Source organism: Plectrocnemia conspersa, unplaced genomic scaffold, assembly GCF_051122295.1.
Source record: "Plectrocnemia conspersa isolate PC_06_02 unplaced genomic scaffold, ASM5112229v1 ptg000005l, whole genome shotgun sequence".
Taxonomy (NCBI): domain Eukaryota; kingdom Metazoa; phylum Arthropoda; class Insecta; order Trichoptera; family Polycentropodidae; genus Plectrocnemia; species Plectrocnemia conspersa.
The window spans coordinates 28,077,118-28,103,051 of NW_028277169.1; the positions used below are offsets into that span (position 1 = coordinate 28,077,118).

The 25,934-nt window shown below is 28.9% G+C and overlaps 2 protein-coding genes across 2 annotated transcripts; one reads left to right on the plus strand and one right to left on the minus strand.

Annotated features, from left to right (window-relative positions):
* Nucleotides 1–19,408: 19,408 nt before the first annotated feature.
* LOC148235348 (uncharacterized) lies at nt 19,409–19,996 on the minus strand. The gene has a single exon (XM_088186076.1). The coding sequence runs from the start codon at nt 19,994–19,996 to the stop codon at nt 19,409–19,411; it is 588 nt and encodes a 195-aa protein (XP_088042202.1).
* Nucleotides 19,997–22,604: 2,608 nt separating this feature from the next.
* LOC148235349 (uncharacterized) lies at nt 22,605–23,973 on the plus strand. Its single transcript, XM_088186161.1, has 3 exons — nt 22,605–22,884; nt 22,937–23,127; nt 23,190–23,973. Exons 1-3 carry the CDS (start codon nt 22,749–22,751, stop codon nt 23,616–23,618), a joined length of 756 nt encoding a protein of 251 aa, XP_088042287.1. The 5' UTR covers nt 22,605–22,748; the 3' UTR covers nt 23,619–23,973.
* The last annotated feature ends 1,961 nt before the right edge of the window (nt 23,974–25,934 follow it).

Consider the following 25,934-nt stretch of genomic DNA (forward strand, 5'->3'; position numbering starts at 1 on the left):
AGGTATATTTAATTTAGGTACTGAAATTAATACATTATTAAGTAAATCTAAAATATTGTATCAGTTATCTGTCATTTATTATTTATATGAAAAAAACATATTTTTAATAAATATTTGTTTTAATAAAAAATGTAGTGCTTCCTAATCGTATTAGCTGGCCATACACGCGCGGGCACATCCGACGGATCTGCCTGTCGCGGGAGCCTGGCGGACAAATCCGATCGTGTGTGGTGAGAAAAGACACAGATTTGTTTGTCCGCTATACGTGCTCAAAATTAACAAATCAAATCCGAGCATCACGTTTGAACTTGTATGAGCTTTTTATTTGTCCATTCTTAAAAAAAAAATCCAAACAGATAAAAGCGCTACATATTATAGGAAGTTTTTGGTCTTTTGAAAAAGACATCAGATAACCGTTGTTATTATTATTATAAAAACTGATGTCGGAGTTCAGACAGTTTGCGTGTTTGGCGAAGCTCGGACAGATATGTCCTGGTCGTCGGACATATCTGTGCGTGTGTGCTTACTATTATAGTATAATCGTCACTTAATTTTCATAACAGTAACCTCACTTTTTTTACTCGAATAAAAAGTTATTTTGAACTAAGTTAAAGTTTTACATCATCCTGTACAGGATAAACTTACACTGAAATAAATAGCAATAATCTGATATGAGTGTTGCATGACCTCCCATTGCGTTGTTTATATTATATAAATTAGGCTGCTACTCGTTTGTCGATATTTGACTATGATAAAAAAAATAGTGTGTGAACCTTTTTAAGTGAGTGTGAACTGTAACTAACTTTGCGATTAATCATTACATTTTTTACATAAATACATGTCAATATAAAGATTAATTGAAGTTTATTAGTATATAATTATAATGTAATTAGTCATATTAGTATTATGAATTATATTTTTAACTTAAAATGCTTACATATTAATAGCTGATTTATTACTGATAAAAATCAATATTGCTTTTAAAAATTAAATAATCATTAAATCATATATAGTGACCTTTTACGTTCAAGTGCCTAACGCTTTAAAAGTACCAAAAAAATACTGGTGCTATCTAAAAAGCGTAAAAATTAAAAACATACATCCTGTAATACGTATCAACAAAAAAACGTTGAAACCCAAACACACATATACTTATCTCAGGGTTCCACAAATTAAGCTACCGGTCCTTTCTCTCACAACTCGAACCGTGTCGATACAAAAAAAGCAACATAAATAATCGAATTACACACAAACGCACACATCGCAACACAAACGATTATTTATTACCAAAATTAATTTGATTATAATAAATTACGAGTTGTCAATATAAAACGGCACATTAAATAAATGACCCGCGCTTATAATGTGTACGTTCAATAGTCATTTGTAGGCCCCCAGCTGAGAGGTCCGACAAACTGTTGAGTATAACTGTGTCGGGTATGTGCAAACGTGGCACTATTTTTATTTTTCCATAACCGATGGCGTGTGTGTGTTACGTTATGTGTATAAAGCCTATACGATTTATGCTAAGGATGTGTTTAAAACACGGATTGCATACTCATAAACTTTAGATAGTATTAGATTTTTTCAATTTGCTGCAATGCAAGAAAATAAGATTAATTGAATTTCATATTTATAACTGATACACTTACACTTTCATCTGAATACATATGTTGTGTAATATTAGGATATAAATATATGCAAAATAATAAATATAGTTAATATTTGCTTTTCTAGTGCTTTCTTAAAATTGTTGATTTATATATATAAATATTTATACTTTGAGATGTAAAAATATAAAACCTTTTTGTATATTTATTTTTATATTTAATATTTTATTATATATGTGCTATATAATGGATGTTTTGAGGCCAAAGAAGCGTGACTTTTCAGTTGGTAACAGTTTATTTAAAATAGCATATATATGTGGAAATGTAGCTGTCGATAATAGTGTTGAGTCGTAATAGCTGGTCTCGAAAATCGGAGAGTGTCGGCTGTAATATGTTATTAGTCAGCGAAGTCATGATGTGTTCTTGTGATGATGCTGGACAATCTGCTGATTTGATTCCAAAGAGCTGTTGTGTTTGAGCGTCTTTCTCCGTCCCTCTGCTTTCTAGTGACAATGTCACGTCTTTTATATTGCTAATTCAAGACAGCTCTGATAAGTCACAGATGAAGATTATGATGAAGCAATTGCATCACTTCTAAAACCCACCCACGAAATATATTTACGCCTTAAGTGAAACCTGCTGCTGGCCACTTTCGGCGATTGCTTACAATGGTGTAAATGACAATAGTACTTTTCACGCAAGGTAGAACGCATTGTCTATCGCGTATATTTTTAACAAAAAATATCAACGTCTCGAGACGGAAGTGTTTGATAGGTGGTCTGTGAAATATTATTAATTATAACCACCATTGTTTCGTCCCGAGCCAGTGGCACTCCTCCCAAATACATTTTTTTGCAGGGTCATAAAATCAGCATTTCTTAAAATAATACATTGATTATTGTTAAGCTCTTGCTATTCGTAGATTTACATAAATTTTAGTTTATTCAGGGTTAAGAACCACACTAGACGATTCCATCGCGAATATGCCGCACCCAAGCAAGTGCCACCCGAGGCGGCCCGCCTCCATAGTTACGCCTCAGTCCCGAGCTCTCTATTCCATTGTTAAGGCTTTACTTTCGAGACAAGTTGGTATTCCTTTTAATATTCAAAACGGTGCAGGTGATTGGAGCTCCCACAGATGTTTTTCTATAGTTATTTTGAATTATTTTTTAACTAAAAAATCATTAAATATTTTTTGTTATTTATTTTTTGTTTCTCAATAATTTGAGAAACAAATAAAAATTAACAGATTGACATTTTTCTATAGGTCAGTTTTTATTAGGTCAATAATTTACTTTATATGATTAAGAGTTGTATTAGTACACATATGTACATAAAGTATAAAAATGCTTAGGTATAAGGCTAAGGCTAAGGCCTATCATTTTTTAAGATAACATTTTCAGGTAAAGAATAAAAATATAATAAAATAGATATATAGTGCTGAGCTAGCTCTAGATTTATTTTATAGTTATATATTATTAATAATATTTTTAGAGATACAGTAATAAATTCGCAATGAATATATTATATAGTTAATTTCATATTAATTAATGCCAAATTAGTTTCGTAATATACATTTTATGACCAAATAATTTGACCAAATTAATGGAACCAATGATCAGTATCTAGGAGATCAGAATTAATGATTAATATGTGTTTATAATTCCAAGCGATTATCACTATTTAGGTTTTCCTAGATTTTCCTTATCTCACAGATAAAAATCATGATGAGTAATTAAAATAAACTCGTGCTAGGCCGTGCATAGTGCAAAAATTTATTAAATATATGTCACTGATATTGAGTGTAGTGTCTCACTACTTACTAAGTAGTTGCTGTTTGTGTTTACCCCATTGTAACACATTGGGATAAATAACGCATGTCATGTTGTATCGAAAGACTTGAAACTAAAAAATATTATATGTTATTTTTAAATTTAATAGTTAGTTACATTTTAACCGATTGTTTCTATTTTATGCAAATATTACATATTATTATTCTAATAGTGTTTTATGTATGTATTATATGTAATGATAAAATAAGTACTTTTAATGTTGGTAACATTAATTTATACCATTTAATTTCTTGCCATTTTAAAATATTTTTTGGCATAAGATTCACGTGTGTACACGTTGATTTTGTTTTAAAACTTCCGCTGAAATCTGATAATCGTAAGCCCAATGTGTTACAATGGAGTAAATATTATTAATGAATATCTTAATGTTTAAAAGTAAAACAATTTATATGTTCAATAATAATATTTTTCCAAGCAATCTATTCTGATATTTAGCCTTTTTATAAGTACATACATTATTTCCAGTTTTCAATGATTATAAAATCTATAATCATTATCATAATATAGGTGTGATAAATCACTTTTATTTCATTTCAACACAGATTAAGTTTTTTTCTCAGATTTTCCTTATCTCGCGGAAATAATTCAAAACGAGCTAGGTCTAGGTAAAAAAAGAGCATTTAATTTGATGCCAACGGTATAAGTGTTTTATCAGCGTACTTTATCCATTTTTTATAATTAGAATTTATGTTTCACATCATTCATTATATAGTTTTTTTCCCATCTCTCTTACTCTATTATTGTTTATATATATATATTACCTTTATTTTTACATAAATGTAAGCTGTAAATAATAAAACTACGTCAATCTTCAGTGACGTAGGAAACAGCAAATGAATATGAGGATCAACATGGGTAGTTGCAATATTGTGTAAAAAAAAACACATAGATAAATTGTAGTGAAAATCTGAAAATACAATTCGTATTATTTACAAATAATTAGGATTTGTTGCTCACGTCAAAATTCAATAAAAATAACCCTTACGCGTGTTTATCTTACCCATATCCTTTTAGATTTATTTTAACGCCACAGAATCACCCATATTAATACCTGGTCGAGTGTTAAGCTTATCACAAATGTTGAATTGTTTTTTTTTTCTTCATTTTCATATCACACAATATGATTCATGGATATGCGCGAGTGTGAATAAACGAACGTATTTGTGTACTTATTGCCTAAGCGTCCGACCATATGCTCGGATGTTCTTTCCACTAAATACCCTTGTCGTCCATTATAGCTATAATGTTATTCCGTTTCGGACAGAAAGGGGTAATAATTCACTCCTCGTTTCAAACATAATAATACATGATAAATATTATTATATCTCGCCGGGCGTAGAACGCGATACATGACCAACCGTCCGGCGACCGGAGAAAGGGTTGAAATACGATGAAATCATATTTTAACGAGAGGTGTTATTCGATTTTCATAAATTGTAATATAATACAATACAAACTGTGGATGTATTGAAATATAAAAACAATATGTTATAATATCAAAGCGGTGTACTACCCTAAAACAATCAATATAAACGTGATTTATATTGATTTATTTTATTTTTAAATGCATATTTAATTCCATATTAATAAATATGAATACCATACATTCTAGTACTAAGAGCCGAAAATAGGCATTGAAACCGCGGAATCAATAGCGTAATTTATAGGCAAGGTCGAAATAGCGTAGTCTGTAAGATCTAGACTAGTAATACAGAGGTTGCGGGCTCGATCAACAACAGTAGACTCGAACTTTTATTTATAAAAATGCGCTATTATTAAAAATCGGCCTCAGCTGTTAATTATAAATTAAAATACACATATTAATTTATAATTATTTATATAAACATAAGGAATCGATTCCCAGAATAAAAATTCTGATGGTTAATACTTACATTATGTCTGACTAATTTACTCAGTCTGTGTACAAAAAAGATTAACTAATAAATAAATAAAATATTTCACCTATTTTAATATTAAAATTTTAAATGAATTTTAATGCGAAAAATAATAATATTAACCAATAAGAAATTATCTCATAAAATTGGATCTTTTGTATCTATGTGTATTTCGATGATAATTTTGTGGATATTGGACTAATGATATGACGCTAAAATCTTCTATGCAGCGCAATACACGCGTTTACAACACCCGAAGGCAAACCTATAAAAAAACCTATTTAATAGATTGTTACATGGTTCACGCCAGACTGTACCGCACAATAGTGATTTGTCCTGCGCCCCACATAAACATTTAAATGTTCCGCAGGTAAAAAATAACAGATTTTCCCTGTAAAATAATAAAATAATGCTATAAAAAGTGATGGATACTGTTATGAAATGTATTTCCGTCCTAATTTGCACTAAGGTGACCAGATTTTAAAAATATCGTAAATTGGCGTATGCCTTATTGTCCACTCTGTGTCCAAACGTTCAAAGTGTGCGCGCCGAAGCTTACGCCATGAGAAGTTGATATTTTTTAGCCCCTGTGCTTCATGAGACGTATTTAAAATTTGTAAAGAATGTATGTTCAATATTTCAACCAGCGCTAAAAAATTCCAATGTAGTAAATGTTTATATTATGAATAATGTAAGGCAGTACTTGATTAAGCATAAGAATAAATTATATTATCTAAGGTGACGTCCTATTTTAAGTAGAATTGTCCTTCTTCATCTTCCTCGAACAAAAATGTTCAAGGTGACCCTTTTTTATTTCCCGCAGCATCCTTAAGTGAACAAAAATTTCCGAAATTACCTATTTTTAGCCCTTTGAATTTGGCCAGAAAAAATTGTCATTTAATGAAATTATATGAATCTTAATTAAATTTAAATATAAAAAAACGACTACTAACTGACAATTTTGTCGCCCTCCCTTCTCCCCTTGAAAAACCTGAAATGACGTCCCTGATTCTAAATCATAAATTTTCGGGTTTTCCCTTATATAAAATTTAAAAAAATTGATTCGAATCTATCGCGAAAATATTTTTTAAAATATGTCATTTTAGTTAATTTATATCGAAAAACATGTTTACCGGTAGATATATTTATATATATTTTTACTAGTGAAAATATAATTCATCTGACAGATGTTATTGAAATTATATAATTTCAACTTCTCCATACAAAATTATATATATTATACATTTTGCATACTTATCACTATTTATATACATGCGATGTATAAATGTTACAGTAAATGTGTATTTTTCAGTGAAGTTATATTTTAAATAGTGAATTCCAAATACATCTTAAGCAGTAGATACATATTTCTACTAGCAAAAATATTATTTAACTAATAGGCGCTGATGAAATTATATGCTACTCTAAAATGCATATAAAACTCAATTTGACAGTTGCAAAAAGTCAAATTAAGATTCAAACCTAAGAACTTTTAAACAAACTTTTGATATGAGAGTATTGAACAAAGCGTATTCAAACCGAATTTTGGTCAATGGGAGAGCGCAAAAACAATTATCACTTCTCAGAAGTCAAAAATTCACGTCAAAAGCAATAAAATCGTGTCGGCGCCGTCGCCGACCAAATCCAAAGTATATTTATATCAATGTTAAATATTTTATTAAAAATAAAAAAATAATATATAGTCAGTTTACGGTTAAGTATGATGAACGAGCCCGGTTTTTAATCCCCATTAGATTTGGTCTCGTTTGTTTAATATGAGCATTATACGCATGTGGCCGGTGTGAATAGAACGATTTTTAATATTACCACGTGAAATGAGCTACAGGTAGCCTGAACCCGTCACGGGTCTATTCACTCGGGCTTATTTATTCGCGCATAAAACATCGATAAACGATTGTATTCGGTTACGGACCGGTCCCCTATATCGAGTGACACGTTTTTATCTCGAGTTAAGTAGGTGTCCCTCGTAAACCTTAACACGAATTTCGAACTTGCCGGGAATGCGAAGGGAATTCCGAATATATCCCACAATCTGTTCGAATGATAGATATCCATCGAGTTTTACAATGAGTGATCGCCGATAGAATTGGAATTGTTGTTCAATATCAAATTTAACTAAATAAATACTTACATATAAGAGATAGCAGTCATTGTTTAATCACTGAAATAAATGAGTTTGAATTCATATAAGCACTGATTTTCTAACCACATAACCAGAGATATTAGAGGTAGCAATAATCATAATAATTACAATGCAATAATGTATAATAAATTCAATACATCATTCGATATATACAAACGTATTATAATAGCACAAGCTCTTGATAGATTATTTCATTAAGGCGATTTGTTTCTTATGATAAAAAAATATTGCATAAACATAAAGTAGTGACCAGTAGGGATTCTGAAGTCTCGGGCTTTTTCGATTCCCGGGACTTGAGACCCAAATTTTTAAAGTCGCGGGAATTCCCGGGACTCAATTATTTTTCGTATAATCATGAAAAAAAATTATGTTAAAAAATTAACTTATTATTATTAACTTTAATTAACTTATTATTATTAACTTATATTATTTGTGCTATAGGTACGATAGGTGAAAATTTATTGAAACAATTTAAAAACACTTTATTCGATATTTATTTAAATTAAATTTATTACAATTTTTTTAATCGAAATATTTATATCAATATTAAGTTAAAACCTTTACTTTTGTAAGGAAAAATATGTTTTTAAAAACACCAAGGCGTTTAATGATGAATCACATAGCCTGTTCCTGGTTTTTGTGGCAAATATTCCAGATGTAGAAAAAACTCTCTCGCTTTCTGCAGATGTTGGCTTAATTGTAAGCAATGATTTGAATAAAAGCTCTAGATTCGGAGTTCGCTTGATAGTTGAATCTAATATCTGAAACTCCTTTTTAAAGTTGAATTTTTTATTTCTAGTCGTTGAAATATTTTGGTGGTTCGTGCGACAGAGTTGTGTTGATTTCAAATATTTTTTTTAAAAGGAAATTAACAATAATTTCGGAAGTTAATAAAGTGGCATCTCGACGATTTAGAGCTTCAACTGCCAGTTTTATAGGAGTGAGTACTTCACAAATATTTTCCAATACGTAAATGTTCGATTCATTCCAAATTTGGCCGATGCCAAGATCAATTAATGATTTTCTAATGCAATTTCGTAACTTTCAAAATTTCGAGATCATGGGAAATAAGGAATTCCACCTTGTCTTCATATCGAGACATAAATTAAGCTCGACATCAAATTCGCTCTTTACATATTTTTGTAAAATTGCACTTCGGAAAGTCTCGAGTCCCGGGTTATTAATTTTTAAATTCCCGGGACTCGAGACAGCAAAAAATCTTAGAATTCTCGGGAATAAATTCCCGGGTTGTCTCGACACAGAATCCCTAGTGACCAGCAAGTTTTTTATTTATAGGACTTTGTATTAAAATGCTTACAAATATTTTTCATAGCTTAAGTTTTAATTCAAATGCTGTTTTGGTTTAAAGCAGGGCTCGGCAACCTATGACCCGCGGGTCACCAAGTGACCCGTTTGATGATTTGGAGTGACCCACTTCAGTTCTGCAAATATCATTTTTTTAACGTGTTACGGTGTCACGACTAGACCACATATATGATTGTTAGGGCCAAAAATATTCACTGACCCGAATAGTCTTTTTAATAGTCACATTTTAATTATTTTGACCCGCAGCCAAAAAAGGTTGCCGAGACCTGGTTTAAAACATTGCAGTGATGAGTTAATTTTTAGTGAGTCATTTTTCATCTTCAACTTCTAGCATATTTTTTTTAATTCCATAAACAAGCTGCAGAAATTTATCTTGAATTAGCCACAATAAAATATATTTTAATATTATCCAAAATAAATTTAAAAAAATAAAAAATATATATTTATTTTACTGCAATATTTAATATCACAGAAATATGTATTGAACATTAATATTTTTTACTCAAAACTTTTTTTATCAATATCAGATGTATTTTTTAAGATAATGATGTCTTCATTATTGGTTTTAAATGCTATAAAATATATTAACTTCCTGTAATTCAAACTTTGCTACACGCATTAGTTTAGATAAAAAAAAATGTATTTTCATGAAAGTTCGTAGACATCCTTAAAATATTCGCTTGTAATATAATCGTTAAGAGAGTCACAGTAAGGTTTTTATCCCATGCAGGAAAAAATACTTGCGCAGGTCCAGTAATATGCTTCATCAACTGCAATTGAAAATGTTAGATAGTTTTTCACTTAGCTTAGCTGAAATTTAATTCATTCTCACTGCATTGACAGGAACATGGATAATGACAGTGAAATATTTTAAATTGTATTACCTTTTCCGAAAAAAAAATTTCTGCAATTTTTTACAAAGCTTAGCTATATGTTCCAAGATAACGAAGCTGACTTTCACGATGCTTTTATTACTTTCACGATGTTATCAGGCATTTTTAATATTTTCTCAACAAAAAACGAGCATCATTTTGGGTAACTTTAACCTTTACCGATTCTAAGAAACTGGCAAAATTTACGGGCCGACCAAAAATATTTGTTAAACTGTTGCTATTTGTTAATATATATTTTTAGCGCTTTCAGGTGCCGCCCGGGGCGTTCCGCCCCACCCCCTTACCTCCTTGATACTTTGCTGAGTACAAATAAAGCGCCAGAATATGACTTAATCACAAGAGTAATACTAAAACAATTAACCTTATTAATAAAATACGTGTCTACTTTATGGAATACTTTACATTTTTCATATTTTGAACAATATAGAGATAAAAAATCCTTTATCGATTATTGAAAAAATGAAATTCTAGTTCGCTGACAGGCAAATTTTATAGCTTAAAAAAGAAAGCTCCTATAACATATTTACAAATTATTTATTCTCACGTGGAGCGATTTTTTCTTATCGGATTTATAATGTAGTTCTTAGATTTCTTAAACTGATTAAAGTAGTTGAGAAAATCGTATAGAATTTATTGATATTTAAATATTTCCGAATTAAAGGCTTCCAAGAAAGCGTTTCATATTTTCAAACATCTATAACGAACCCATCTTTTTTATGCAGCGGTTGTAAAACATTAAAAAATATTCGTACAAATTATTTTTTACGAAACAAAAAATTTACATAAAAATATTGATTGCTGATTTCTAAAATCTGCAATTTTTAAAAAAAAATGTGATTTCTCATTTTGGCATTTCTCTCAAAAACTTTTTGAGAAGAAGCACTACTTGTAACGGAAAATTTTCAGTGAAATTATAAAAATAAATTAGAATACATATAGTTGGCACTGATTTTTTAATATTTAGAGCATAAGTTGATCACATTTTAACGCTAATCACATTAATGGAAAGGCCATTTAATTTAAATGACAAAAATATACGACAAACTTAATAGAATCAAACCAATTAAGAATTTACGATTTAACAAGATTGAATTCGAGTTATACGAGCACAATAACGATTATCGCTGTCAGAGGTTAAACGCGGTTAAATTTTCGCTATTCAACTCTGATTGTCCGAAGTGGGCTCAGAACCCTTGCATTCCGCGATATCGTTTATCTTCGACAGCAGATGTTTTAAAATCTCATCGAAACATCTTTAAATTGATGCAGCTCTTCTGAGAGAATGCAATGGCAATAAAACGTAATTGAATTCCGCTTTTTACGTCAGATTTCAATTTATGAGAAAGAATAAATGTTGTAAATCAAAATGTACTCAGGCGTGTTCAATCGCAATCTATAAAGCAACCAAAAAACACGTTGTAATCATTGATTTTCATTCCCAGATTTTAATCTTAAATTTAAATGTTACAGCAATCATATAAAAAATATCAGAAAGTTAGCATAACTAACAATTTAAGGTATAGAGATAAAACATAATTGAAAGTCTGAAATCAATTTATGAAATAGAATTAAAGATTCAATTATTTTTTTTCTGTTGTGTACAATATCAAAGTACTTGAAAATGTAATGAATAAAAATGGTACTCCAGAAATCTTAAATGATACATGAAGTATTGATACATATTCCATGGCAAACAGTATACAATTTGATACATTTATGGTTGCCCTGCTTGCAACCATTTTATAAAAAGCTTTTGTATTTTTCTTTGATCTTTTTTATATTGTTATTACTACTATAAAGATAAAATATATTCTATTTTATATTTTTAATTTCCTCTTATAAACTATAAAATGGTTTTAAACTTGCAACAATTTTTAAGTATGTATTTTTCTGTATTCCTAATTTTGAAATGAACGTTTATATATGATACATATTTTTATATAAAAATTGTTAAGTATTGCTCTCTTATATTTACACTATTTTTAATTAATTAAAATTAATATACAAAACTTCTAATCAAATGTATAAACTATCAGTTAAAAAATATCTACAGTTCTAATTTAATATATTTTTTTCAAAATCAGTTCTTCATATCTGGTTGATAAAAAACGATATCAATTTAGGCTGTTAAAAAAATACAAAAGGGATGAAGAATCCAAGATGATTGGACCTCACACCTGATATCAAGTTGGAAAAGAGATTTATAAGAGAGTTTTATGACAGCTCGTTCACTTAGCAATCGAACTTTTGGGACCTTTCACCCTTTAACCTCAAGACTAATGGATTACCGATATTATAATGAAACTAGCTATACATTTTGCAAATATTGTAATATATGCAATTTTTTCATAATAAGTTATAAACACAATATAAGTGTAAACAATGGGTTTTGATGACGTTCGCCCACGTCAATCTGATTTGATTGCTTAGTGAAAAAATGTTACAGCATTTAACGCTCATATAATTAATATGAAAAATATATAAACATGAGTCGAATTATGTCGAAATAACGTGTTGTGCTCGTGAATAACAATGTGCATTTGAAGGATCAGCGATTGAGAACCTTTGATTTTTTTTAAAATCATTAGTAATTTTTAAAATAATAAGGGCAGCATTTAGTACATATGTTCAAAAAAACGATGTATTATGTATATTTTATTCATTTATTTTTAATATTATATTATATAATAATTTTATATAAATTAAAATTAAATTATTATATTACATATTACATTAACTAAAAATAGGAAGTAGTTCAACTAAATATTAAGATTAAAATATATAAAGTGCGGTATAAGCTCAAACTTTGCTTCCGGGAATTACTGGATTTAATATTGTTCAATCAAACGTTATACATAAGACATTTCAACGCTCTGCTTTGGGTGCCGCATAATTTGTCACAAAATAATTTAATGGTTATTCTGAATGAGGTCCAGAAAATTTATCGCTAGTAATTTACCGCTGCGTTGATTGGTTGCATAAACAATTTATAGCCTACAAATTATTGCTAACATATTTTATCGCCAGGCAATACATACAATTTATATAAATTTATTGGTCATTTTTAATTTAAAATAATACAGTTTAATATGGAATAGTGCAATTAAAAAAGAATCATTTGACACATTTTAACTGGCATAGTTAGCGTAATTATATTCATACTATAAAAAATATAGCTTTACTGTAACAGTTGCGAAACGTCCATTTGCTGTTCAAACCCAAACCAAACCTAATAAAAGTTCTAAAACTAATTATAGTTTTTTAACTTATACTAGACCAATACGTTTAGGTTAGGTTTGGGCTTGAACAGCAAATGGACGTTTTGCAACTGTATAATTGAGTTTCATAGACATTTTAAAACAGAATATAAGGTAAACCTTAGATTTAAAAAAATATTTATTAGACGTGCCACACCGTCAATTAACCAATGAATAAGTATAAATATACTAGCAATTATTTGTATGGTGCGATCAATTGACGCGGTGGTAAGCTGCTATCGATTACTTGCTGGCAGTAAATTGCTGGCGGTGAATTGCGAACGATACATTTTTCTAGACGCTTGTTAAAATATTACATAAAAACGACACTGGTAAATTCTAAGTGATAATTGCACAAGAAAAAGGTTATATTGTGTATGTGATGATATATCAATTGTGTAGTGTATTATGAACCTTTACAATTTAGACTTTTAATTTAATTAAAAACAGCCATATTAAGTAAAAAAAGGGCATTATTTTTTACTTGACTTCTAGTTCAATCCCACAAAAAATCTTGATTATAGTAAAGTTTTTGCTGTGAAAATGAAGATGTTTATTAGAAATACTTTTTAAAAGCATAATTAATTTAAATATTGCCATAGTTTAAGACTTACAAAACAAGTTTATTCGTTACGTCGACGCACGTGACGATCGGAAATCGGTTTATGAGACTATTGGTGTTCTTTAAAAATGCTATATTATATTGAAATAAATTACGAGATTGTTCCATGACAGTATTACCAAATCTCTAGTTGTTTAAATTATGACCAATATACAAAAGCATTATTTTAAAAAGATGACAAACAGTAAAAATCTGTTTCCATCCATTTCTTTTACATCATTTTAATAGTGAAGTAGTTGCGTCATCAGTCTTTTCCAATCTCATAATACTGGTTAAAATAAACTATATGCGATTGAGTTTAAAAGTTATATTATGGACGAGAGCATGACTTTCGTCATGCTCTCGTCCTTGGCCGGTCGTCCCCATTAAAGCTTCCTGTTACCTTGCTTTCACGCTGCAATCTACAAAGAGTCTGTCATCTTTAAATGATAATTTGAGACATTTAAAGCATTTTCAAAGCTTTTTTTTTTACTCTTAATCAATCAAAATTGCATTGTGAGTTATAAAAAGGTTTCTTTCAATGGTACTGTTTTCATCAGTTTGTGACGCCTGACCCAGTGTGAGCCAAGGCATTTCCACTGGTGGCCTTCCCTCGACTGGAGGTGATAAAGTGTCCAAGAATGGCGCTTCTCGTAATTCTCGCGATGGGGGTCCCTGGTGGTCGGACCTCACCTTATAATAGGCTTATTTATGCGCGCGCACAACGGCGGGACGCAAATTTCTAATCAACAATACACAAATGCGTTTCTCTTTTGATTTATAAACTACAATAAAGCAGCGACAATCAATTTAATCGACGCCAATGGACTGCAATATAGGCGTAGACGCCGTATAAAATCCAATAATAACGCTGTGAATGAGGTAACTATCGTATTATTTAAATGGACTTTTTTATGATAGGTATTTTACGTATATGGTGATTTAATGGCGAATTGTTTTTTTATACGTGTATATACGGGATTGACTTTATCCTACACATTTTAAAGAATTTAGATTGAACAACTGCACCACTTCTATGACGAATACTAGGGTTAATTCGTTGTGGTAAAATCTTTTTGTTTGCTCGTTGCTAATAATATTTTTGTCAGTCAGACTATTTAAGAGCCAGTATATTTTTTGACACTTTTCCTTAATCTAAAATATTTTAGTAAAAAACTATTTTATATATTTTTTTTATCATATTGGCCAAAAAACATATAACTGTTTATTTTCACCTGATGACATGGTTCAGAAACATTTATGAAACTGCAATGCAAATTTAAGCTCACGTGATTTTCTATCGAAGGGATAAAAATAAACATTTTTATTATTTATCTCTTTCTCCGTTCCGGCAATAAAGCTAATACCTTCCATTCCGGAATATTAGAAGCACGCCCTCTGGATTTCACAAAAATGCTAGAGACATTTTTTACTGTATCTTTTGATACATTAACGATGAACAAAATACATCTGATCTGAATAAATTTATTTCACTTTCATCAGATAGATTTTACTCAATCTAAAACAGTCATTTCATGCATGTTTCTATACTATCATACATATATATATAGACACATTTTTTCAATCAATAACGATTTTTTTCAGCACTTATATGACTGCATACACTTCATAGTATATAAGGGTTGTCCACATTTATGCTTATATAAAATATTTCTCAAACAATCAATGGCATTTTCACGCTCATCAATTTATCACATTCATAGTATCACACAATTTTCACCAATGGTAGTTATTTTAACCCTTAACCCGATTTATTGCACCACTTCGACTTTTTTTTTAAATCTCTGAATTAATGATTGGTTTTGACTGACAGATTATAAATTTTCTCTTGTCGATAATTGCCGAAAATACAATAATATTTCATTTTTTATGGAGATATGCCATTATGATTTTTATAAATATTTTCACTACAAAATCTGACAGTTAATTGCTTAAATAGCCACCTAAAAACATAATAGCTATTGTGGCAGTTTTAAGAAAAACCAAGGCATTTAGATGTGAAACATACTATTTTTGTAATGAATATTCCCGCTGTTAATATACTCGATCACTTTCCGTTGATGTTGACTTAATTGTGAGCAAACATTTATATAAAATATTTTGATTAAGTCTGTTTTCTAGTTTGTTGCAAAGTCTTAAATTAATTTCGTCGACTACATTGCTTATTTTTTTACCGAAAAAACATTCTGGTGGTTTATTTACTGTTTGCTTAATTTTTCTTCGATTGTTAATGTCATATTAATTAAATCGGCATCAGTATTCTCTTCATTAACTATTTCAGTATTTGATTACGAAATATCTAAATTAGAAACAAATCGGTCTAGTAAATTTTCCTAATTATTCAAATATATATTCTTAGGAGCAACTTTATAAATAATTAAATATATTAAATCAATGAACTGTTAATTTTATCTTGCTTCAATTTTTAACTTCTGTGCTAAGAACATTCTTAGTGATAAAGTTGTGTTAATTTCAGGAAAAAAGCACATATTTTACCAAAAACACCAAATAAAATAAATAGTAATAATCAGCTTTTTTCATCTTCGAAACAATTTTGATGCAACTTACTTTATTACAATGAATAATTTGTATTTATACATAATTATATATTTATCCAAGAAAAGTAGTATTTAATAATTTATTTAATACATATTTACATTGACATTGTTTTAATACATATTAGACGACATGCATTTAATGTATTAGTAAATACAAATATGAGATCATCCTCTCACGAGCGATATGAATGAACCTCTTTTTTTATTTCCTTCAATTCGTTCAACACAAATCATTAATAATACATCATTCAATATTTACGATACATCGATCGCTTGTTTATTTACGACAATGCCATGACGATACCATGACAAATGTCTACACAAGATTGTTCGACTAATCCTTTAACTCTTTAACATATAACCAAACAACGTTTCATAATGATTAATCGACATGTCCGACGTTGTGTTACGAATTTGTTGTACAACATCGTGAATTCTGTTACATATGAAGTAACTTGTCGTGTGCCACGATAAAGAATCGACCTTTTGTTCTTTGAGATTATTTTTTTATATTTATTTTTCATTTAACCAATTAGGCACACCTTGGGTGAGTTAATTTTTGTTATTTAAAATGTGCGATTTATTCGCGCGGGGGCATTACTGGACGCGGTCTTAACCCTTTTTTCTCTCTTACTCTTTCGAGTGTTGATTTATTATGTGTATTGGTGGAATATAATATTAACAAAATACGTCTTGTTGTCGATGACAATATCATAAAGTACGTCCGCTCATATTGGACACGAGCCCAGTCATAAACCAAGGGATTTCTCCGTGAGGAGTGAGACCTCCTCCAGAGGAAGGCAGAGATTCCCAATATTGAATAAAACAATATTAAAAAATTAAATTTATAATATTATTTTATTAAATAGGAAAGCTCTAATCTGGACAAACTTCGATCAGATGTGCCAATTAATTATCAATGCTAACAATATAAGCTTTAAGTACGACTTTTAAGTTGTTCCGAGAAACGTCGTTATCTCTCTTGAATGGCTAAAAAGACAAACGGTCGTCACACTTTGTTGTTGTTGCTAACAAAAGGTTGAAGCCCCAACAGATATATATGTTACACTGAATCCGTGAAATTGCTTATTTCGTTAAATAGGCCAAAAATTGCGCAATTCCTAAAAAGTGCAAGCCCTTTGCTTCATTCATGAATTTGGGTAGAAATTATATTGTTTATTTCGGGCGTTGTGTTTTTTTTTTTGTATGTAAACCAAATGTCATTTGATTAAATAAAAATTAATTAACTACAGAATTTTCATCTTCATTTATAATAGAAAAAAATATACAATTATAATAATGACGACGTTTAAATTTACAGGTTCGGTGTGAGCGAGCGTTGGTTAGAACAGTGAAACCCTATGATTCATTGCAGAAAGTTATTCATGGGGTGTTCACTGTTCTGACCAACGCTCGCTCGCGCCTAACCTATCCAACAGTTACATTATTTTTTTTATAGTTAATAATTATTTTATTTTATTAAATCACAATATATTATAATCTCCCGGCATCAGTTACACGACCAGATAAAGGTATTTGATATATATATGCTTTGTAAGAGAAAAAAATTTGAACTCTTCAATAAACGTGACGTTTCGCAACTGTTTAAATGGCTTAGTTCAAAAAAACAGTAATGCATGAATTCTGCAGATAATTAGCTTAATTCACGAATAAGGCAACGGGCTTACACATTTCATGAACTAAGCGATTTTTTCCCCATTCCACGAAATAAGCAATTCCATAGATTCAGTGTAACTATGACAGCAAAACTGCGAGTAAAACATTTTGTAGTGATTCTTTTAGTTTTAATCTAAATATTAAAGACATTGTGCTAAAGCTCAAACCTAATTTTTGATAGAATTTATAATATATTATGTATTAATTTGAAAATACAATTAAAAAATATTTTTTAATATTTTATTATTTAATATTTATTTTTCCTAAATAGTATCTACAAATTTCAGAAACAAGTCTTTATTTATGTATGATATATAAAAAATCTAATAATACTACTGAAATTAATGTATTATTTAAGCATAAATCGAGTTAATTTATCTCTGTGGCAAAAACATTATACAATATTATTTTTGTAATATAAACTTATATTTTAATATTTTTATGTTTTTAAATGTGAAGTGCTAAATAAGCCGCAATCAAATTATCTTACGTTAAACATTTATTTTTAGTAACGTTTTAAAAATACATACAAACATATAATTATTTTTAATTACTGCTCACTGGAGAGAAGGAAAAATCCGAGAGGCACAGGTTCTTTGGTAACATGATATCTAAAGGATGCGGTCATTGTCGCTTTTCTGACGGCGATTCTCTGGATGGCATAGGTGCAATGGCGCAGGTTCTCTGGGAGTCTCCGAGCCGTAGCACTAATCTCTAGAGACGTCAATTTGGCTGGCTCTAATAGGATCTTCTGATGGCCTAACTTTGGTCCGACTCTTACATTCATCTTCATGGGAAGCTCACCTGCTACTAACGAATAGATTGCCCATTCTGACTTGTCTATTTAGGCAAAGGGTTTTTTAACGAAATTCTTTGAACGGAAAAGTTAGTCTAATTTTCAATTAATAGGTAATCCCTTATTTTGCTGACTCGTCACATTATGTGACACATGTCAGCATCATTGAAAAATTAAAAAATCATTAATTTTTTTAATATACTATGAAGATGATTTTAATAAATATCATAAATAAATAAATAAAAAACATTGTTTTACGCAAATAAAATATATTACAGAAAGAACATTATTTTTTTTAAAATACACTGTTATAAATTTACTTAAAATATTAATGATAATTACATATATTCAATGTCATTTGTATATTAATTAAACTCTATTGCAATTTGAGCATCGCTGTTCATTACTGAGAGATTATTATTTGAGATGCGACTTGTTACGGTGATTTAATTTATACGCGACAAACAATATAAAATGTGAACCACTGGTACTTACCAGGAAATATGGTTTGTACATCACGCAAGCTCATCATCACTCCCCATTGCATAATGTATTCACAGATTTTAAATAAATTAATATTTTACCCATTAAAAAAACACATTAACCGTCCATAAACTTGCGCTTAAATGGATTGAATCGCATTCTATTATCGTTTAGTCAAATGAGAAAAATATATCGATTTTATTAACGCCTATATGTATGCAAATGGTATTTTTTGCCGCAATAAATAAGCAATTAAATAGCGATAATAATAACTTTATATTTTTTGATCGTAACGGTTCCAATAGGCGTAGTTTTCGGACATTACTATTAAAAAGTCGTACATGACCTCGGCTTGAGCTTTTTTCTTTACTTGTCTCTTTTTCCTTCTTCCGTAGCTGAACTGAGGCTTCTTCTTGATTCCAGTCAAAACCATAACAGGTTGAGCCGTAGCTGGTGCATTGTAATTGTAATAATAATTCTGCTTTCCTTTAATAGCTTGAACCAATAAACAAAGCAAATATCCACCGAAAGCCAAAAACGATAAAGTCGTCACTGATAATGAGAAGAATGAACTAGTTTTTCCATCTTTATTTTTGTGAAAAACACTCGTTCTTCTAATAGGATCTTCTTGGTTGGAAGTTAAAGGCAGAGCTTTAACTCCATCAATCTTCAAATATTCTTTAAAATTTTCTTTATCTTCCATATCTTGCTTCGCTTTAAGTAGCTTTTCTATGGATAGTTCTGATAGAATCTTCACGTCATTGTCGATCATAAATTGATCAAATGGGGTTGTGATGTTATCGCACAGTCCAATCAAAAGCTTGTTCAAAATGATCCAATAGTATATTAAATAAACAAACATATTTTGATTTAATTATAACGACGTATTGTACGAACGTGACTCAATGTCATACTGAACTACTTGTGGGACTTAACGGAATTTTTAAAAATCAACATCATGGAAAATTGCTCATTATTCTAAGTTGTATCAGTGGCGTAACGTTAAATAAATAATGGTATTTTTATATATTTTTATTTTATGTAGATATATTTTTTTAAGCGTTTTTTTTATTTCTAATGTTTTTTTGTGATTTTTTATGGCTTGTATGTTTAACAGACAACTAATTAAAATAAATTATTATTTTATATTCATTATATTGCACACAAATTTTATATTATTTATATTTCTAATTAATAGTAAATATTAAAAATGTTGTATATGTTCAATAATTTAATTGTTAATACTCTTTTATATTAATGTTTTTCTTAAGATTCATTATTAAAATACATCAGATTTAATTGAATTAAATTATTTAGTACACCAAATAATATTTTATTATATAAATTAAATAAATATTTTAATTATATCTATAATATATTACATAAAAAATACAATTGAAAAAACATTTATTTATCAAAATATGATAGCATACACATATATGAATTTTTATATTTTTTATTATTAAAATACAAAAATAAATAATACATAGGTAAAAACAATTTGTATTTGTTTTTATCTCTTATTTATTTTATATATATTAACGTCAATTCATCATTATATAAAATCGTCAATAAAAAAAAACATTCGCTAGAAAAAAACTAATCACTGCTTTAAATTCTCTGTTTCACTGTGATTATTTTTATAACGACAATTCTATATTTTTTGCATTAAAAATACATAAGACCTAGAACGCAAAATTAAATTTTGAAGTGTTTAATATAATCAATATTACAAATTGTATAATAATTATATTAAATGAAAAATATTTTGAAAAAATTTTTAGTAGAAAATGCAGAAAAACAGAGTTTATGAAATCTAAAAAAATATAATAAAAATGAATTAGTAATTTATACCTGTAATCAGACTTACCGAGAGAAGGGGTTGAGAGAGGATAAATTCCGGGGCATTTTCTCCTTGAGGGGCCCAACTCTAGAAAAAATCATAGCAAGTATATATTCATGTATATGTTCTTTTAGCTCTTTTTTATTCATATTATACAAATAAATAAAAAGAGCGGAACATTGCCTTCAAAAACATCCACTTTCTAGGTACTAGTTTAGCAATAAACATTATTATTCAAAGAGACAGATTGTCTTTGACGCGGCTCGATTTTTGTTAAAATTAGTTTGCAAATTATTGCTTTAAAAAATATTCGACATGAGAAGAAATATTCAATGAATAAAAATTAGTAGCAGTAAATTTAGGTATTCGATCTGAAAATTCAGATCAAATATCTAAGAAAGAAGCATAAAAATAACAAAAAATCAATAACAGCACCAGCTGAATTATATAAATTTATTGTTTTTATCGGTAATTTGACAACTAGATTTAATGCAGCAAAATCCATAAATAATACACACAGTTTCATGTGGTTATTCTTAAAAGAAAATAAATAAAAACAGTCTCGAATCTATCCAGAAAATATTTTTTAAAATATGTCATTTCAGTAAAATCATATAGGCATACATTTTCACCATCTTTTTAGCAGTGAAAATATAAATTATCTCGCAAGTGCTAATAAAATTAGATGATCTTAACTTTTCTGTATGTATAATTATATATATTTACATATTTATAATTATTTATTTACATCGGATGTGTAAATGTTACAGCAAATGTGTATTTTTTAGTAAAGTTATATATTCACTAGTTCCAAGTCCAAATACATTTTTACCAGTAGATATGTATTTCTACTAACGAAAATATAATTAATTGATAGGCGCTAATATGCTGCTCTAAAATGTCTATGAAGCTCAATTTAACAGTTGCGAAACGTCCATTTGCTGTTCAAACCCAAACCTAACCTAATTATAGTTTTAGAATTTTCATTAGGTCAAGTCCAAAATACAAACTAAGCCAACTCATCTCTCAAGCGCTTCATAGTTTGTCTGTATTTCGATATTTCACTATGTTTTAAAAATATGATAGCTATCATTACCGATATTACTATGAATTTCTAATATAAGAAGGTTGATCAAAGTATTTTCAAACCGAATTTTGGTCAATAGGAGAGCGCAAAAACAATTATCACTTCTCAGAAGGCAAAAATTCACGTCAAAAGCAATAAAATCGTGTCGGTGCCGTCGCAGTGGGAACGCTCGGTAACGAGCGTTCCCACTGCGACGGCACCGACACGATTTTATTGCTTTTGACGTGAATTTTTGCCTTCTGAGAAGTGATAATTGTTTTTTGCGCTCTCCTATTGGTCAAAATTCGGTTTAGACGTGCTTTATTCGATTCTCACTCGTATTATATTTACCGCGTTGGAACAATTTTATTGCTTTTGACTTGGGCTAGAAGTTCACTATATAGCAACACTGAGCATCAAAGAAAACACGATCAGGTAAATATTATGAGTAAATATTTTAATATTTTTAATGGTTAATTTTACGTTTAATAAATATTTTTATTATTAAAAAAGCAGTCTAATCAAAATTAACGTGATTAAAAAATACAACAAATTATTATTAGCTCAGACAAAACTTTCACGGTCAGGAAACCATCTGATGACAAACGTCACGGGTGAAGTATTTATACAACACTTAAACCATAAAAGCGAACACTTGAGAATAATCGTTTATGGAAAAAAATCAGTGCATATTATACATTCAAGATGACAACACAGTCCCTTACGTGTATGTTCCTGATTTCAGTGCTTTTCTTACAAATTCAAGTGATAAAAAGCGAAAAGAGTGAAGGAATCATTGAAAAGTTGAAGATTGGCATACAGATGGCTGGAAAAATATTCGGTAAAAAATCGATATTACTAATATTAAAATATATTATTAATAATATCAATAGGTTTAGATACAGCTTCTGGAGTTGCTCAATTGGTATCTGATGCATTCAATGGAAAAAATAACAAAAAAACTGAAAAAATAAAAGATGATTCAGATTATGGAATTTTTGGTAGAATGCTAAAAATGTTGACTTTCGATGTAACTAAAATAGGAGCTATTGTGATGAATGCATTTGTATTTTTAGCACAATTGGTAAATGTTTTATTTTTTTAAATATTTTTCTGGATTTCTAGCGACATCTGTGGTCATTTCAGATAAGCACGTCGTTGAAGAACCCTGCTTTACCTGAACCGAACAATACTCCTAGGAAAGTAAGAGATGGCTCTCCATTCGAATGGATCATGGAAAACGAATCTCCGCATTTACAAGATTTACTTACCGAAGCGAAAGATGAACGATTGACCGATAAGATTATAGAATCGATTAAGAGACATTCTGAAGGTGAAGATACTGGTTGTGTTCAGTTATTGATTTGCAGAATAAATCCTTTCGTTAAAGGTATGCAAAAAGCTTTGAAGGACAAGATCAACCAGTATGAAAATGTAGTAGAAGAAACGGAAGAAAGCAACGGTAGAAAATTGCATATGGAAGCCCTCTTCCGTTATCTGCCGGAATTCAAGGAATTCGACGAGCACGGCGACGATTGCAAACGAAGGCACGAGGAATGTAGACTAATAGACTAGGTTACTTCAGAAGTTAAGAACCTTTTTGATATGATATGTAAATCAAAAGTACTGTGAGAGATTGCATGTTATTGTTAGCAGTGTTTTATTATATTTTTTTTTCATAGAAAAACACTGTTCCAATTCAATGAGTGTCTTAAGGTATGCCAGTAATTAAATCTAATTTGAAGCATAAATCGGTGTTTAGCTAAGTTAACACTAATGTCATGACTCATGAGTAATATAAACATATACAGTAAAGGTTTTTACGTTGGGATTGCCCGAAAATGCTTAGAAAGTATCCTTGTGACTAACTTGTTTGTGTCGAGTTGATGGGAAAGTAATTCCGCTTTTTATAATATAGGTATAAAATGAAGATAAAGTATATTATTTTATAAATAAATAAAAATAATGTTGCTATTATTATTGTTTTAGTCAAAATATTTCCTTTATATCGAAAGAACATATTTAAAAAAAAAATAATGTTTAATATTTTTAAGAAAAAAATATATCAGTAATATAATTACAATTCAGTGTGCTTTTTATAAAATAATTTTAAAACTAATTTATGTTGTTCTGATTGATTTTTAACAATTATATGACAAAACTGTGAATAGTTTAATAAATTATCAGTTATTATTAAATTGACTGTTTTTTATGTTATATTGTGACAAAACATTTCAATATTTCAACAAAAAACGATAAAATGCGTTGCTAGATATGAAATCATATGGCTTCGTAAATATTCAATAAAAAATATTTTTTTCACCAAAATCAGTATTTATTTGTACGTATATTTTGAAACAAATAAATTACTGTAGTTAATAAAAATCTTTTAACAATTAATGATTATTTAATATAATTTTTTATTAGCGCTACTGACCTTTCAATTAAATTACTGACCAAAACCAAACAAAACTATTTATGCCAAATTTACTGAGCAATTATAATTATTAACTAGCATATATCAGTATTATTACTGACCGTTTAATTTAAAAAATACTACAAAACTGACTAATTTTTCGATATTTATTTTTACATTACACGCATATTTAAATTTACATATAAAAAATAGAAACATACATATTACTTAGAGAAAATATAATTAGCCAATTAATTAAAAAAACATAACATTTAAAATGAAAATAAATAATAATATTTATTAATTAACTTTTTGGACTCGTTATTCAAAAATAAATATTTTTTTTTTTTTTAAATGCAAATTTTACTTTATTACTGTGTTTAAATGTTAAATTATTTAATGCAAAATATTAATTTCATAAATATTAAAATTTAATAATTAAATGCTTGTTAATTAATTTAAATAAAAATTATTTATTTCTGATTTTATTAATATTCATTTATTTGAAATTATATTTTTTGTTTATTCTTCAAAAAAATTTTTTTCTTTAAAACATTTTTTACTGATTTTTGCGTAAAGATAATATCAATCGGGCGACTTTAGTCGATTTGCGCGTTCAAAGGGTTAAAGCTATTTACTGTTCAATTAAATTATTTTACTTAAAAGTTAAAAGTTACAGACCAATACTAATTATTAACATATATTTTTAATATATCTGACAGTGTCACTTAAATATTTGTATTTAAAAATACAGTCACAATTAATTAATATGTATGAATTTTATATTGATATTAAATATTGCTTATAGTTTTAATGAGCCATTTTTTGTTCCTAATTTTTAGTTTAAATCAGGGCTGTAGAGTAGGAGTCGGAGTCGTAAAAAAATCGAGCAACTCCAAATTCTTTTTAACCCTTTTCACCCCAACCAATATTTTTTTAATTGTTCGTCGAACGCCATGCGTTTTAAGTCGAAGTAAACAAAAGTTATTATGCACCCAAATACGTAGACGAATACAATGGCGCGGCACTAATCCAAGTGAATGACATCCAGGGTCATGTTTCTACACTGGTCATATTTACATATCCCATATTATAAATAGTATATATTTAATAATTACTTTCATACTTAATAAAAAAATAAATCTTATTGAATTTTTTTAAATTCGTAGTCAGAGCTAAATACCAATATTTGATTAAAATATAATTAATTAAATCAATTTTAGTATAAGTTGCTTATTCATAATTAATAAAATTCAAAAGATAGTTCTTCTATCATATTTGAAATTTCTGTCCCTTTGACTCATTACATCAACATTTCACATACACACATAGAAATCGCAAACGTTTCCAAACTTTGTATAATACCATCAACATAATAACGGTTCGGCAACTTTGTGTAACATTCTTCAATGGCGTTTAAACAAAACTTTCTTGGCAGTTCAATGAATGAATGCTGTGTATCCTAGTGTCGAGGT

Coding starts and splice junctions, on each gene's coding strand:
- LOC148235348 (XM_088186076.1), bottom strand. CDS start 19,996: ATGTTTGTTTATTTAATATACTATTGGATCATTTTGAACAAGCTTTTG.
- LOC148235349 (XM_088186161.1), top strand. CDS start 22,749: ATGACAACACAGTCCCTTACGTGTATGTTCCTGATTTCAGTGCTTTTC. Junction 22,885..22,936: donor GATGGCTGGAAAAATATTCG/GTAAAAAATCGA, acceptor TAATATCAATAG/GTTTAGATACAGCTTCTGGA. Junction 23,128..23,189: donor TTGTATTTTTAGCACAATTG/GTAAATGTTTTA, acceptor TGGTCATTTCAG/ATAAGCACGTCGTTGAAGAA.